This window comes from Leguminivora glycinivorella, chromosome 16 (assembly GCF_023078275.1).
Source record: "Leguminivora glycinivorella isolate SPB_JAAS2020 chromosome 16, LegGlyc_1.1, whole genome shotgun sequence".
NCBI lineage: Eukaryota > Metazoa > Arthropoda > Insecta > Lepidoptera > Tortricidae > Leguminivora > Leguminivora glycinivorella.
In genome coordinates this window covers 6709995-6726506 of record NC_062986.1, presented here as the reverse complement: position 1 = coordinate 6726506, position 16512 = coordinate 6709995, and the positions used below count along the sequence as shown (strand labels likewise).

The 16512-nt window shown below is 38.8% G+C and overlaps 2 protein-coding genes across 3 annotated transcripts in view; one reads left to right on the top strand and one right to left on the bottom strand.

Moving 5' to 3' along the window:
• Positions 1 to 3297: 3297 nt before the first annotated feature.
• Positions 3298 to 15020, bottom strand: LOC125234603 (uncharacterized oxidoreductase YjmC-like). 2 transcript variants are annotated; one of them, XM_048140924.1, is made up of 9 exons: positions 14957 to 15020; positions 13208 to 13371; positions 12043 to 12231; positions 8911 to 9026; positions 6535 to 6633; positions 6192 to 6278; positions 5628 to 5736; positions 5032 to 5192; positions 3298 to 3800 (listed from the first exon to the last, which is right to left on the bottom strand). In XM_048140924.1, the coding sequence occupies exons 2-9, from the start codon at positions 13356 to 13358 to the stop codon at positions 3642 to 3644; spliced, it is 1071 nt and encodes a 356-aa protein (XP_047996881.1). In that variant the 5' UTR covers positions 13359 to 13371; positions 14957 to 15020; the 3' UTR covers positions 3298 to 3641. The 2 variants fall into 2 exon arrangements, with proteins under 2 accessions (XP_047996881.1, XP_047996882.1); XM_048140925.1 differs by lacking the exon at positions 14957 to 15020 and adding an exon at positions 14151 to 14170.
• LOC125234602 (uncharacterized oxidoreductase YjmC-like) overlaps positions 14574 to 16512 on the top strand; it is a 27811-nt gene continuing 25872 nt past the window's right edge. The window contains exon 1 of the mRNA XM_048140919.1: positions 14574 to 14686. Within this exon, the coding sequence (XP_047996876.1) occupies positions 14670 to 14686 (17 nt within the window). The 5' untranslated portion in view covers positions 14574 to 14669. The remainder of the gene's footprint in view (positions 14687 to 16512) is intronic.

Sequence of the window (16512 nt, the reverse complement as noted above, 5' to 3'; positions counted from 1 at the left end):
GCTGCCGGAGATTAACTACTGATATATCCTTATACTGTGGTATTGGCTTCGTGCGAAGTGCATGGAGGGGGTAAGCAAAGCGATCGCAGTGCTTGCGGTAGTCAAAATCGACACTGATTGTGGTTGTCATCTATCAAAACTCATACAATATAATACAATGTGTAATGTTTGATATGGGGCATCAATGTTGTTTCGTTGTTAATTGTACAAATAATGGCATAAATAGTCGTTGCACGTTCTATGCGTTTCTTAGAGCACACTGGAAATTGGATCAAAGAACTAAATGGATAGCTACGGTGAAAAGAAAACGTAAGTGACATGTCAAAACAAAACATTATAATAAATTATATTTAAGCTTTGTTTACCTAATATTGTTCAAAACGCTGTTAGTATTTTTCCTACCGTAAAAGATTATGCTTAAAGATTCAGGCCTAGCCTGGGAATAGGCCCGTGTCGGATATTTCTGCGGCCGCGGACATGACTAGGTACTTACGTTTAGATTTGTTTTATATGGCATTAACGGGACGGAGGTTTAGCGAATACTATATCACTAGCTCGAAGAACTTGTACCATTACTCCTATGTTCTTCAAGATTCCTTATATGCCCTGCCAGCACCAATTTATTGACTCTTTCTGTAGTCTGGGGTTGGAAGTTTATACCGTGAGTAATGATTTGGAAACTGATTTTTGGTATTATATCCATGTCTTTATAATCTATCTACCTAAATTACACTTGAAATAAATTACTCTTGTTATTCGATTTATTTAAAATTAACGAAAAATCGTTGAAATATAATGTTTGTTTACATGACATTTTTTGACGTTTTCCACTTCAAGTTCACATGGTAGTGGGCGTAATAGTCGTGCACGTAGCCAATACGATAACAAACTTTTGTAGCTAATTCAGAAGTAGGTAAACAAATTGTCCTACGACGTTCGTTGTTGAGAGGAAGTATCATCGTCTTCCGTGTGTTATGTTCTCCGATTTCTTGCCACGGCTCATGGCAGCCTGGGGTCCGATTATCGACTAATACCATGAAGATGTGAATGTAAAAGTGTCGTAGATGTAGGCACGTCAGAACCGTTGGCAGCAAAAAACATTACAGGGTGGAGTGAGGCGTTTCCGTAGGCGACTAGAAGGAGAATCTCCAGCGCAGCCAAGTCAGGCAAGCTGTCGAATGCCGGGCCGACAAGATACAATGAGGACTATGTCGAATGCCGGGCCGATAAGATCCAATGAGGACTAGGTACTACTTCTTCTGTTCTGTGAGACACAAAAGTTATGCTGGAAGGAAAAGCGAAAAAAGAAAAATATGGCAACATCGCAGTGTCGTCCCGTTTTCTTACACATAGATAGATAGAATACTCTTTATTGGCACACCCAGGGCCGGATTAAGGGTAGAGCGAGTGGAGCGGCCGCTCTAGGCGCCAACCAGGTAAGGGGGCGCCAAAATCGAGAATGTGGAAAAATCCATACAAAAAAAATACATTGTGTGCGCGCCCACATATCACAAAATGGCGAGAGGAGTCGGGAATTAATCCAGCAATTGAAAATCTAGATTTGTAATTTAGATTAAGTAGAAAGTTGCACCACATTGCCAAATATACCAATAATCATAAGGGCGCTGTTGTTAAGGCGCTGTTACTAGGGCGCCGTAAAAGGAGGATTCTAGCCCTTGGCGAACCACATTGTTGTGCGGCCCAACGACAAAGTTACGACGTTATCCAAATGCAAAAATATGAGTCTATCCCATAGTACAAAGCGGAGTTCGTCATAAAATCAAACTAAAGGCGCAAAACGTCTCAGAGAGGCGCAATTTTGTAAGTCACAGGAGTTGATGAGCGAACTTCAAAGGACTAAGATCCCGAAGGGCACTTAGTGGCAAAATACCGAAATGGGCACCCCGACGGTGACGATCGAGTTCGCAGTTAATATCTTAATTATAACTCTAAGTATTATAAAAATAATAGTGATGGCGAAATATAAGGCCTAAAAGTCAGGAACATAGTCGCCCCTGTGAAGTTAAAATACCCCAAAATATGCCAAAGACCGCAGCTCTGCAGTTGATCAAAGCTTGGAAGCTCGCTGCTTAATACATTGCGTCAATAGGAAAAAAAATCGCGCTCGCTTCGCTCGCGCTTACTATTTATATCAGTTCTCTTTTAGAAAGTTATTAAAAAAAATCCGCGCTCGCAGCGCTCGCATTTTCATTTCAAATCTGCTTTCCTGACTTGGCCACTATAGTACTCCATTTTGTTTGTTATTTTATGTACATGATATCCACGTTCAACCCCACTTAACTATACTACTAAACTTATAGGGTGATGCGAATGAGAAAGTTCAACCCTTGTCCCTTTCGTACGTATTATGAAATCCATAAATTCTGTATAGCATTAATCTTCAAATATTTTTTTATACTACGTCGGTGGCAAGCAAGCATACGGCCCGCCTGATGTGAAGCGCAAATTACAGCATTACTATGAAAAAATTTCGCGCTCGCTACGCTCGCGATTTTTTTTATCAACGTCGTAAGACTTCTTCCCAAGGGCGCCGAAACTCAAACTCGCTCTACCCTGATTGAGTGCACGGGCCGGCGCTGGGCACACCTCAGCAAAACATACAGTGGAGACAAAACAAATTATTATAAATAGAGGCAGGCGGTCTTGTCGCTAAAGAGCGATCTCTACCAGACAACCTTTGGGTAGCGGAAATAAAAAACATAATCAAAAAAGGGAAAGGTTGGTTTCAAAGGGAGGACACTAATATGTTGCCACTTTTTTTATTTCTACTTTTGCCGTTTCTACATAATATTTTCAATGTTTCTAAGTCATCTTTGTTTCGTGATTACTACTTACGACTAATATTCAACGCTACATTGCAGAGTTGCAGTGATTAATGAATGAAGAGATATTTTGGTCTGCCCCGATTAGAAATAGCCCTTGTTTTACTCTCTTGTTGCATTCCCGCAACGGCACATTACGTAACTTTATTGTCTATGGTTAGTATTGTGGTTAACCTATTCAAATAAATATCTATTGTCATGTTGCTGTGTGCCGTATTGTTTATAGTCAATGAGACTAAATAATACGGAAAGGACAAATAAATCGAATAATCATATTATGAGAGAGTATGAGTATTTTTTTCAAAAGACCTTTCATGGGCGGGCGTACCTACACCTACCTACTTATTATTATTGAAAAAAATACAAAAATAAGCCAATTTGAAAAGGCACTCTAGGGTAGTATAGTAAGTAATAGTAGTGTTATAGGTATCCTAGTAAATAAAAACACTGTAAAATTACAAGTATATTATTTTATTGGTCCAATTAAATGTTAAATGCCACAAAAGTTGGAGTAGGTATTTTACAAAATTACCTTACTAACTAATAGCATTTCTCTTATTCTACTTTTTAAATGTAGATATATCAGTGAAAAACGAGTAGCGCGTTTTACGCGGCAAAATCACGAGCAAAAACCATCGATGGCAAAAACCGATTAGGTACCTCGCTCCTTTGCTGACCATGAAAACCGGAACTCGATAAAAGTATATACCTACGCCTATCTCTTTCGCTCTTAAGATATATCCGATTAATAGAAAGGCCGAGTCGAATATCAAGGTTCATCTTTCATTCTAAGTATCGTTAGAGCACTTTCATAGGTGTCACTTTAAGTTTTTTGGCCAGAGCTTCGCTGGCTGCTAACTGCTGCTGAACATAGGACACGGTTCCACTCTCGTCGCACGCCTTAGCTGCAGCTTTTTCTTTGTCTCCTGGGGCTAAGACTGGCAGATTGGGATTCGCCTAAAAAAAACAAGTTATAGCCGGTCAAACAAGTTTGTAACTAGAAAAAGGCACAAAATTGTTGTCTATGGGACGATAAACAAAACGCCAACATTTTTAAAATTTCCCATTTTCCGTAGTGACAGAAGGGGCTACACAGACTTTATAACAACCCTTTGGGGATAAATATAAGTCAGTGGGTTGAAAATGCTGGGCTCTTGACAGCGGAGTCATCGTTTATGCTGAATGCAATTTTGGACTAACAATTCCCACAAATCTGATGCTGAAGGAATCTCTAAGTTGTTTCAACACCAAGTTGATCAACTTTTGCCTGCTTCTAATCTCTAATCCTTTACCTTGATTTCTAATAAATTCTTATTCAGCGTTCCGCAGAGACATCGCTTGTCTGTTCGTCGCGTCACCAAAACAACATGTTTTGTTTCTCCACTGTTTGTTTAACACGATGTTATTAAACACACAAGACAATAGGCTATTACCGTAACCTTGAACGAGTCAAGAAATTAATTGAGAAATTAGTTCCTATCTACAGCCTATAGTTAGGTCAGTAATGCCATAATACCGTGTCGTGTTACTGTCAACTTTTACCCTGCGGAACTGAGATAAGCAATAACATAACAACAGATCTTGTATACTTTTGTTTGATTGGTACATAGGTATATCGCATCAGATCGATGTTCCAGGCGGTTGTGAGTTCAAATTAAGCTCGAGGTCTTTTGAGTTATGTTCAGTGGTCCAGAATCTCAGCACTGACAGCACTGTAATTAATTCACACCTGTGAGTTTCCGAAGTAGGTGGACCACGTACTTTCGAATGCTACTTAACTCATCTGATATATCACAGACCATGGATCTAGACTTTTTCGAAGGAGAGCAAAAACAAAAAAAAACAATTTAGCGCCCCTTGGACTAGACTTGGATTCGACGAAGTTTGATTTGGAGCAGGGCCATACCATTATAGAAAGCACCATGAAAGATGTGCTTATGTCTCACCGATTCCAAGTGCCTCCAGTCTCCAAAACCTGGTGCGAAACATTCTGAGTCCACGGCCACGAACCAGTGTCCTAGATTAGCGGGACCACCGTTGCCGCTGTGAGACCATGAAGCGAAAGTGGTGGGCATAGCGTTGTACACATACACAGCATGATGTAAGATATGCCTCACTTCAATCCTCACATTGCCTTAAATGGTAACCTACCGTCCCTACAGATCATTATGTGATAGTGATGTCTTACCGGTTCTAAGTGTCTCCAGTGGTCCATGCTCTCGGCGAGCCGGTCTCCAAAACCTGGTGCAAAACATTCCGGGTCGACGGCCACGAAGCAGTGTCCTAGGTTAGCGGGGCCGCCATCGCTACTGTGGGACCATGAGCGGATGTGGTGCCCGTATTTTGAACCTGAATTTTTTTTATTAAGCATTTAAAAATGGTTGTCTACGATTAGGGTGATTATTTGGGATAGCACTGTTATACTACCATGACTCTATAACTAGGGAGTTTAGATAGCATGTGTTTTTAAGTAGATAAGTTTAAACTCATCAGCCGGCGTACCATGCTGCCAATTTTATCAGTTATCCACGTGGATAAGACATCTGTCACTCTCACACTGACATACTTGCTAAAGCGTGACGGATGCTTTATCCACGTGGATAAGTGATAAAATTGGCAGCATGATACGCCGGCAGGTTAATTAATTATTTCATAGAAGAAATCACGGAGAAGGACTTAAGCCAGCCGTATGGGACACATAAACGGTTTTATAAAATAGAGGGGTTTCTTACCAAAATTTAAACTATAAATATGGGGTACCTATGGGTAATTTAGATACAGTACCTGAGCTGATTCCACAAAATAGCTCAACAATAGCTGCTAAACCATATCCTTTGTAACCAGATGTATGCTCCTGTCCTCCCAAAGGCATCAAGCAGCCAGTTTCGAATGCCTGTACAAATAGAGGTAAGTAAATGTGTTGTCGGTGGTAAAGATGAGGAAGTTAGGCTGCAAGCCTGGTTGAACTTGACACTGTGCGGAGCTATAAAGATTTTAGCAAACTGAGATTGCGGGTTCAAACCTTGGCTCGTACCAATGAGTTTTTCGAAACTTATGTCCGTTTGATTTGATATATGCCAGTCGCTTTTCGTTGAAGAAAATATCGCGAGGAAACCGGACTAATCCCAATAAGGCCTAGTAGCAGCCGCTTTCCTAAAACTAGTGCCTATGCCATGGGAAGGTACGTATGTTTGTCAAAGTGGACCCCAGACTCCCATGAGCCGTGGCGAATGCCGAGATAACGCAAGGAGGGTGATGAGCTAGGTATTACTATAATAAAATTAATAAAAATAAATAGTTAAAACATTCAAATCAAAGGTACATCGAAAAGTTTTCATGAGTACGTACCAAGTTAGCGTCAGTAGTTTCTTTGCCATCTGGACCCTGCGCCCAGCCGCTTGGAATGGGCTCCCCTTTCCGACGCTGAATTTCAATCTGAAAACATGTAAGATTAATATTAATTTCATTACATTAGGCGAGGTAGAAGGTATTCTTTCAATGGCGGATTCACATGTAAGTAAACTCTATTAGTTAGGGCCACATGGTTAAATTGCAGTTAGCATTATTTTACACGGGGACGTTACTGACGGGGAAGACCCGGAAAGATCCTCTCACCTGGAAACGCTCTTGCCTCATTGCAATTGTTTGAGCCCATTAGCTTAAGGAAAATTAGAGGAAATTTAATATTTACCTTTCCAACAGCAACTGCAGTTGTGGCCATATCGACATATAGGGTTTCCCCGTTTGACCCTGGAGCAACAACTGAAAGAGGATTCGTTCCTAATGCAGCCTGAAAAAAATAATCGGTTAACGTATTAATTTTATGTAAACACAGTCAGAATCGTGGGTATACTTTTTGAAGTTGGTAAAAAAATGTGGAAGACCAACAACCGTTTACGCAGTGGCCTATTTCACAATAATGACAATTATCGCCCGACATTGCTTGTTCAACCAGAAAATATTGACGCTGAATAATGTTTACTTATCAATCCATAATATAGGCACAGAATTGTCAAGTGTCAATGTCACTGTGATGAAACAATATGCTGCGTATACGCAGGAAGCCATGACCACTTGTCATTTGAATGTAAGATGATATAGTCGGTGTGTGTCAACGTGCTTTGAGACAGCAGTGATGGTATCACCGGCTTATGGTGCCATAGGTTTATTAGGTTGTTTTGTCGCATTTTGCTTACGAAAATAAAAGTTGAGTGTTGTTACCAACGAGGAGTTGATTTATCAATAGGTCATTCAATTATCTCTGAGATAACTTAATTAATAATACGTAATTAAGGTGACGAACCCAATCATGGACAGTTTAAGGAAAATTTTCGCCTGTTTTTGATATTTCACTCATAAATGTAAAAATTCTACCGCTAAGCGTGTTAAGTAAATCATGAATGTCCTATCCTTCTTCTACATTTCAAGCGTATAGCAGAATGGATACTCCTATTAGTTTCTTCATACTTAACAAATTAAAACTAGGTGTTTTTTCTCCAATTATGGACGGCAGTTCTCCAGTAATGGATCCCCCATTATGGACAGTGAAATAAGTTTAAAATTTTACTTTTAAAGCCAACTGATACGCAATGAGTCAATTTTATACACCATAAATACAATTAGTTTGGGTTATTTTAACATAGGATTGTTTCTTGTAAATTTTGGTTCTGTAAATTGTTCCTTGTCCATCATAGGAGGTAGGCAGTTTTTCGGGTCCAGTAATGGACACTTGCAAAATAACATCATTTCTTTATATCTTTGGAGCAACAAACTAGTATGTTTTATACCTTATATCATGCTTAATGCAGTAAGTAAAACGCATTCAAGATTACACCGTGCGTTATTTTTTTATTATTTTATACATGAACTCATCTCTCTTAGCAACATTACTAAGAATTCGTCTTGATATTTTTTTCAGTAAACTGGTGAATTTTATCTTGTCTCCAAATCCTTCAGAAATAACCGAATTAATTGAAACTTCAAAATTAAACAGCTCTACAACTCTAGTTTATGGTACATAGCCGTCAGTTTTTAGAAACGTATTTTAGATACTTATTTTTAAGGATTTGTGTTTTTTTGTCCATAATGGCATCACCGTCCATTATGGGGTATTTTACCTTAGTTGTTAAACTAAACTTGTACAAGGGCATTTTCAGAATTTGGGATACCCCAATTAGCGTAAGTTGTTAACAAAAATTAATTCGCTGTCGAGGATACGGTAGCGAAAATGCTAAAATGGAAAGGAGCCCCCCTTTCAACTTGGGAATTTTAGTTAAATATACATGTAAGTGTTATTAACTAGATTTATCGAAAAAAAATTGTCCATTAAGAACAACTCAGTCAAAAGATAATTTCAAAAAAATCTTTAAAATCGTGGTTCCGCTCTCGACTCTTTCCTCCTTCAAAACTTAATCAATCGGAACGAACTTTGAGAATCTGAATAACAATGAAATAATCTATGTCGGACCGTTTAGCGTTTTTGGTTAATTGTTACCAATCTTGAGTATCACACCTTTTTTTGCGCTGTGGCGCCGAAAGTGGTGTGGTGATGAAAAAGGCCGTTTTTGGAAATTTTTGATTGGCTCTAGTCTTTAAAAAGCAGAATATCAAAAAGATCAAAACGGTCCGACACAGATAAAAATAATAACAATCTGTGTTGAAAAAATCATTGCTCTATCTTCAAAAACCAGGGAGGAAACAGTCGAGAGCGTTTGTATGGAGAACTGACCCCTACCATATCGTCTTAATCATAAATTCTGTCTAAAACTTTACTTTTTTCACATTATGAATGTGGATTGTCGCTTAAAGTTTATGTAATTAACACAAAAACAATATTTTTATAGAAATTTCTTGCTTAATTATCGTCACAAAACTGACAGTGAGTTAATTTTTGTTAACAACTTACGCTAATTGGGGGGTCCCAAATTCTGAAAATGCTCACAAGCTGTGGAATTTTTAATGGGTCTTTAGTTCATAATTTTATATACTTATTTTTAAAGAAATCCCTTTGTAACAATATTTATATCCCTTGTTATAACATAAAGTATCAAATTATCAGTTTTCCTACCTTTTTGCTTCTAGTCGGTGCAAGTAAAGGCGAAGTGTTGGTGAAAGCCATGCCGATGAGTCCTTTATCTGACGCCTTGCTGGCCCAAAACCCTGCCATGCCGTTGTGGTTGGACCCTGGAAAAGCAAATCATGTTTATTTCTAAATATTATGGAATTCATGAATTATGTTGAACAATAAAGTAAAATATAAGTCAGTAAGAACCAAAAGGCGTGTGGAAAAAATGCAAATCTTCCGGATTGGTGTGACAGCTTCGTTCGCCACAAGCGTGAATGATTGTGACTCTTAGTGCTAGTTCAGACACAGCGGAAACCGCGCGGATGCAAACCGCGCGGATCGGAACGTTCATACTACAACCACGCGGTGTAGTGTGAACGGTTTAGTACTACGCTATTAAAATAAGATCCGCGCGGTTGATCCGCGCGGTTTGCATCCGCGCGGTTTCCGCTGTGTCTGAACTAGGGCTTAATCCCATACAACCATTTCAGTCGCAAAATCTTCAAATCAGTAACTAACTGTCAAATGTGACATAACGCGTGGTAACGTCGTGCAAACAATGCGACCGTATTGATACAATAACAAAATGTAGTCGTCGTGTGCACTCGTTACGGTAACAAAATGTGTACGAATTTGTGGCTGTCAATGTCACTGTCAGAATGACTTTTAACGACACTTTATTAGTCGACGTTTGCACACATAACGGTAACAACATGTGGACGAATTTGTGGCTGTCATTGTCACTGTCAGAACGGTTTCTGACAGTGACATTGACAGAATTTGTACACACATGTGTAGGTCTGATTACCGAACTGCTCCTAAACCACTGTATCCGCAAATGACAATCTGAAATACGAAGGTTTCTCAAACTGTCTTGTGAAGTTGTGGACTGGTTGCTTTGAATCATTTAAATATGAGCGAATTAAATAATATAAACGACGACGACCATTTAAGCACTCTTCGACATTTTATAGAAATGTGGGAAAGTTAAGAAAAGTGCAGAATGATAATACAAATAGATAAGCACTTTATAGTTACTTAATGTATTAAATATATAATTTTTAATTCTTATTCATAAAAATGAAGTGTAGTGTTGCTTTACACAATAAAAGTAGGAATCAAATGAAATAGAGTATTTACTGTGATATTAATAGAATTTCTGTTGCGCAATGATAGTTTTTTTCAGTACAGATGCTGCTTTTTTAACGCAGTAGTGCGAGCAAATCAAGCAATGATTCATTTCTTGTCTGGTCGAAACTCTTAGCTTAGATTTAGGTACTGAAAATCGTCGTACGATACACGTGCGAAAAGGACATTCACAACTCGTGTCGATTTAAAACACTCCCTTCGTTCGTGTATTAATATATCGCTACTCGTATCGATTTTCCTCTTTTCCGCACTCGTATCTACAAGTATTTTGTTTGGGTTACAAAAAAAACACATTATTTACTCTACTACGTTTTATTTATGTCTCTTTAACATTACAAATTTGTAGATACTTATCTATACAAAAATCTTGACAAAAGAAGTACAGATCGCTGAAATTAATGTTGATAGTAATATTAATGACGACTACTTCAACAAGTGTCAATTGTGAAATGCCGCAAAATACTAGTTGCTCTATAGAAGACCATAATAATATGATCCCCGATCCTTTACAACCCAGCAGCTCGGTACGCACGTTACAATTTTTTTTTAATCTTCTTTAGTGAGGGCAACTGAGTACGACGGCATATTTAATTGTTTATAAAGTTTGAGGATACCTGGAAAAAATGAATACAAGAAGCATTCACTGCCTTCGGTCACGCGTGTACGCTGCGACCATTTTGCGACCGTTTGTCGACCGTTTGGTGACCGTTTGGCGACTGTTTTTTACATGGAATATTACCGTCTTAATCCATATTTTAACAACTTTATTGGTTTTCTAGGCATTATTTTTATTATTTCAGTATAGTATATGCACCGGAGCACTAAAACTTCACCAATCAATATACATAACACGCAAACACCGAGTAGTCAATAATATTATTACTGGTTAAACTGAGGTAAATTGATGGCGCGTTGATAAATTTAGACTTATTTTATGAAATCACTCGAGCAATTTAATTGGCCATGGTAATTAGCCCACATTATATTACAAATGCAAACAATATTTATCTTTAACAAATTCTTACGCCATTACATTTTAATGTCAAATGATTTTATTTCTTTTTTACTTTGACGTCTCTGACAGTCGCCATTTGAAAAGAATGAAATGACCGAATGATTTAGGGAAAGTAGTCGCCAAACGGTAACAATGTGTGCACGCGTAGTGCACACTTCTGTGACCATTTGTGCCTGTTACCAATCGTCCCCATTTGGGTCGCCGCGACTAAACGTCGACCGTACTGCGACTAAGCATTGAGACCCGAAGACCTGTGTGTACACAAAATAGGAGGATTTGCGTAGGAACGGCGACCGATTATGTTTATATGGGAATCTGGCTAGGCTGGCAGATTTTCAATTGATAATTTGAAGCGGAGACCTACTGCTACTTACTTTATTAGAAGTCTTCTAGGTGCGGAGCCTAGAACAAGCAGTAGAAATCTTCACAAAAATTGCCTATGGCTATCTGCCCACTTTTGGCTGGATCTAAACTGCTTTAAAAACTTTTTTTTTTCTAGAGTAACTGGTACAGTCAGCCAATAATGTGGTTTACCACTTTTCGACTTTATGTGTTTAAAATAGAGTAAAAAAGTGGTAAACCATTTTCTTGGCTGACCGTACATATAATGATTGGATTTTTTACCTTTAATAGTAAATGCGTCTTCACACTATCTGATCCGATATCGGAAGGATATCAAAGGAAAAAATCAAAGGTGGCGGCATAAATACATTGGATATCGGTCCGACATCCGATATCGGATCGGATAATGTGAAAACGCGCTAACCCAGCCAATTCCAGTCTCCTTAAGCCTTCTTCATGGCGATGTTCATCGCGAAGTGGCTGGCGACGGGTTCAAGAGCGTGTATTGTCAACGTCCACTAAGCAAGGCCGTGGAATTCTCTGTCACGACCTTCGGCTGGTTGTTGGACTTGCAGGTGCCGCTTAAGTCATTGATGTAGATAATAGGGAATAGTGATTAGATTTTTTACCTTTAACAGTAACCCAACCAACCCCAGTCTCCTTAGCCTTCTTCATGGCGATGTCCATCGCGAAGTGGCTGGCGACGGCTCCAAGAGTGTTTTCTGCGTCCACCAGCGCCGTGGAAGCATTCTCTTTCACCACCTTCGGCTGGTTGTTGGGCTTGCAGGCGCCGCTTAGGATGTCGTTTATGTAGAATTCTGGAAAGGCAAATGTAAGACCTTGCAACGATGGTCGGTACGTATACTCATAACACTCGAAAAAGACTAAATTTGAGACGGTAGAGTAGAAATCGAAATAAGATGCCATATATGGAGTACTATTCTCATCTATGGGCAGGGGCACCTCAGTACCAGCTTCTCCCTCTGGACCGCATCCAACGACGAGCGAATTGTCAACTGCCAGCATATCTCCGATCGGCTAGACCCCTTGGCGCTGCGTAGAGACGTGGCCTCGCTCTGCATTTTCTATCGCATGTATAACGGGGAGTGCTCCGAGGAATTGTTCGGATTAATCCCTACCGCTTCTTTCCGCCATCGCCCTACGCGACAATATTTCCATCGTCATCATTTAGATGGCTGGCAGTCCTCAACTGTGCGTTTCTCCAGAAACTTCCTGCCCCGCACAGCTAAACTGTGGAATGAATTGTCGCCTGCGGTATTTCCGGGCCGATACGACCTTCAAATCTTCAAGAAAAGAGCGTACACCCATCTTAAAGGCCGGCAACGCACCTCCAACACCTCTGGTGTTTCGGGTGTCCATGGGCGGCGGTGATCGCTTACCATCAGGCGACCTGTCTGCTCGTTTGCCTCCTATCCCATAAAAAATATATACATATATATATTAAAGAAAAATTAAGGATACCACCAGTGGCGAATGCCGGAGTCGAACAGGCCACCCCGTCACAGCGGAAGCTGTCGAAATTTCTCTTCTAAGTATATGTCATCTTTAGGCGTCTTTGACCAACTCTAAGGCCAAGCAGTAGGTTCAGTACTATAGAGTAGGTTTACATTTTTAAACATTTTCGGTGTTAGCAAGTCGGTTCATCTTTAGCTGCTGTCTCTATTGCTTTCAGTTCAGACTCTTTGTTTAATAGATCCCTGAAAAATCTTACTAAGTCTGTGTTTCGGACTTCGTAATCTTCGTAATGCTAGGACCTCCCATTAAGATTCTTACCAAGTCTATTCATCCCATGACTAGGGTGTCCCAACCGGTCTGCCTGCAACAGCAGCTCTGATTGCTGTTCCGCCGCCTTTGCTGCCGTCCCTACCGCTTTTAGGCACTCCGTCATGAAACGCAGCGCATCTGCTGTCGCTACTTTACCCATGGTGGAGGATATTCTGGAAAATAGAAGTCCTTCCATTAATCCTTTGCATTATTGTTCGTGAATAATTTAGGACTCATCTGCGACTACCAAAAAGTAAGTGTAACAGGTGGTCATTTTCGCGAAAAAAGATTCAAAAACTTTTTTTTTATAAAATAGATATTATTAGTTATTTGTTTTACAAGGGGGCAAAGTTGTTGTTTAACCGCACGTGCCAATATTGAATCCCGAGCAAGCGAAAGATTCCAATATTGAACCGCGAGCGTAGCGAGTGGTTCAAATGTGGAATCTTGAGCGTTGCGAGGGTTTCAAGGCACGAAGGTTAAATAAACCTTGCCGCCGAGTGAAATACAAAATTTTTCACCACACCAACACGAACAAAATACTGAATATAAAACATCAAACTAAATCAAATCTATCAATTTATTCAATATTTACGTGTTTAGCAGGATTTCATTTCTATTGGTTTTCGTGGCCAGATCCAAAGGATTTTAGTCCTAATTAGATACAGTTCATTGCATGTGCAAGTGGTAAATTACTGCGCTGTTCATGTGACTAGTTTACTAATTGAGAATGACATAATTCAGGCCAACGTGCGTCTCGCGGGTCAGATACCGCTTTTGAAGGTATTCACGATTACCTTTCTAGAATAACATAAACACAGAAAATAATGCGAGATTTTTGGTTATTTTTTTATAATTCCCACGTATGTGCAAACAAGCACACGGACTGCACGATGCAATGTTATGGTACGCAATCACCGTAGCCTAAGCAAGCCAACTCCAGAAGTCTTACCTTCGCTAGACCCTCGGGAAAACCTTCGTTACTGACTTTGGCTTTTCTTCAAATAAGATCAAAAAAAAAATAAAAAATAAAGAAATAAATATAGCGAGTTCCGTGAGTCAGTCACTCATGAAAATTGACGGACGTTTAATTCTAAGAATAACTGAATAAGGAAAATATGGAGGACATTGGCAATACAGATGAACTAGGAAATTGATACCTCTCCTCGTTTGGCATTAGTTATGCATTGGTTATGCAGGATAACTGGCAGATTCAGCATAAAATTGGTATTTTATAGATTAATTTATATAATAGCACACAATTGTCATAATTCTGCAGACATGGCCAAAACAAGCGCTAAAACGATGACTAATCTTTGTTTTATCAAGTGCTACAGTGCTACTAGTGCTAGTGCGAATTCGGTTGTGTCAGTTATTTTTGTAGATTTACTTCAAGTTGTGAAGCAAACTCAATAAACCGAATTTTATCATTGTAATAAGTGTTTACATATTTTTCTTATCTCTCAAGATTATGAAGACAAACAGCAGGTTTGTTATTATCAACTTATGTTACATTTGCTCCAATAGTAGACAATTTTTGCGTAGTTATAATAAGTTTATAAAATTAAATTTTATTAATAAAGTTAAGTACAGTTTCGATGAAGTTAACTTTGTTATGACAACTAAACTAATACGAATACCAAATGTCACAACCTTGGCTTGCCGCATTAATTATAAAACGCCACTGGAATATGCACCTTATTACAATTACATACAGAAGATCATATTTTACAATTTAAATGGATTTTCAAAACTCACCTTACTTGGATGACAGCTGCGTAAAAAAACAAATAAAATTATGTAACAAATGACGCGAGCGAGCGCTTTCTTCGATCGTGCTGTGCTCACTGAATAAACTCAATGAACTAACATCATATCGTATTATATACGGTCGCAATTAGACATTATTATCTGAGCGGCCGGGGCGCGCAAAAATATCTGAACACGCCTTATCGCATTGTCCATATAACGCTCGACATGTTTCGATCCGTTTCCGAGGATTTTTTTAATATGTCTGAGTCTCACGGGAGTTTTATAGTTAAAACGCTTTATCGCCTTGAGATTGTCTACTGTGTGGAGATATTTGTGAGCACCTTGACTGCTCCGACATATGTATCTGATGGCGACTGTAGTATTGGATATTCACATATTCGCAATGGTGTTGGGGCGTATCTTACACTTGGCAGTCTACCACAGTCTGGTTAGTATATATGATTTTCCGATTTAGTTCATTTAGGGCCACTTGCACCAACGAAAATGGAGGGTTAACCCGAGCGGGACGCGGCGCTTAATTATCGCGCCCCGCTCACGCCACGCTCTCAAGACGCTCATGTGTGGCGGAGGCTTTAATCTTATACACGATACATACCATACATACACATGTAAATTATAAGTAGGTATAAGTACCTAGGTACTAATACGTAACAAATTGCCTGTCACATATGTTTAGGCGCAAAAATTGTGCTCCAAGTAAATTAAGATTCAGTTTTTCATAAATATATAATAATAATGTTTCATGGTTAATAATTTGTTATAATACTTTTTCTAAATCAAACATTCCATCTCCAAATGCTTACCTTGCTTAAATGCTAGCATTTTCATCACTTACTTAAGTATCTGAATCGGCAAAAGAAGATAAGTATATACTTTTTACTAACTACTATATTGAATTATTTGAATTAAGCAATAGCTGTTATAAAATAATATATTGTAATAAATTTTTCACTACACCAACTGATAAAGGCTTTCTTTGCTATTCGAAAACAGATAGCAAAATTGCATTTGATCCACAAGAGTGCAAAATAGTTTCATACAAATTTTAACTTGGTGTCTAAAGCTGGGTGTTGGAATTCACGTATAAATGATGATTTATAATCATAAACGTTAAATAAATTGAAGTATTTTATTTATTTTGATGTTTTACAGTTCATATTTTCATAGTGTTGGTGTGGTGAAAAATTTTGTATTTCACTCGGTGGCAAAGTTTGTTTAACCTTCGTGCCTTGATACCCTCGCAACGCTCAAGATTTCACTTTTTGAACCACTCGCTACGCTCGCGGTTCAATATTGGAATCTTTCGCTTGCTCGGGTATCAATATTGGCACGTGCGGTTAAACAATAACTTTGCCCCCTTGTAAAACAAATAACTATTAAACCTCGAATTGCACAGCATCAGTGCATTTTTTGCAATGCCTACCTACTTGAAATACTCAGTCAGTAGGTAACATTTCCAAGATTGAAGAATCATCTCTCTTATCAACAATACATAGTAAACATGTTTATTTTACAATCAAATTAAACAATACATGTAAATA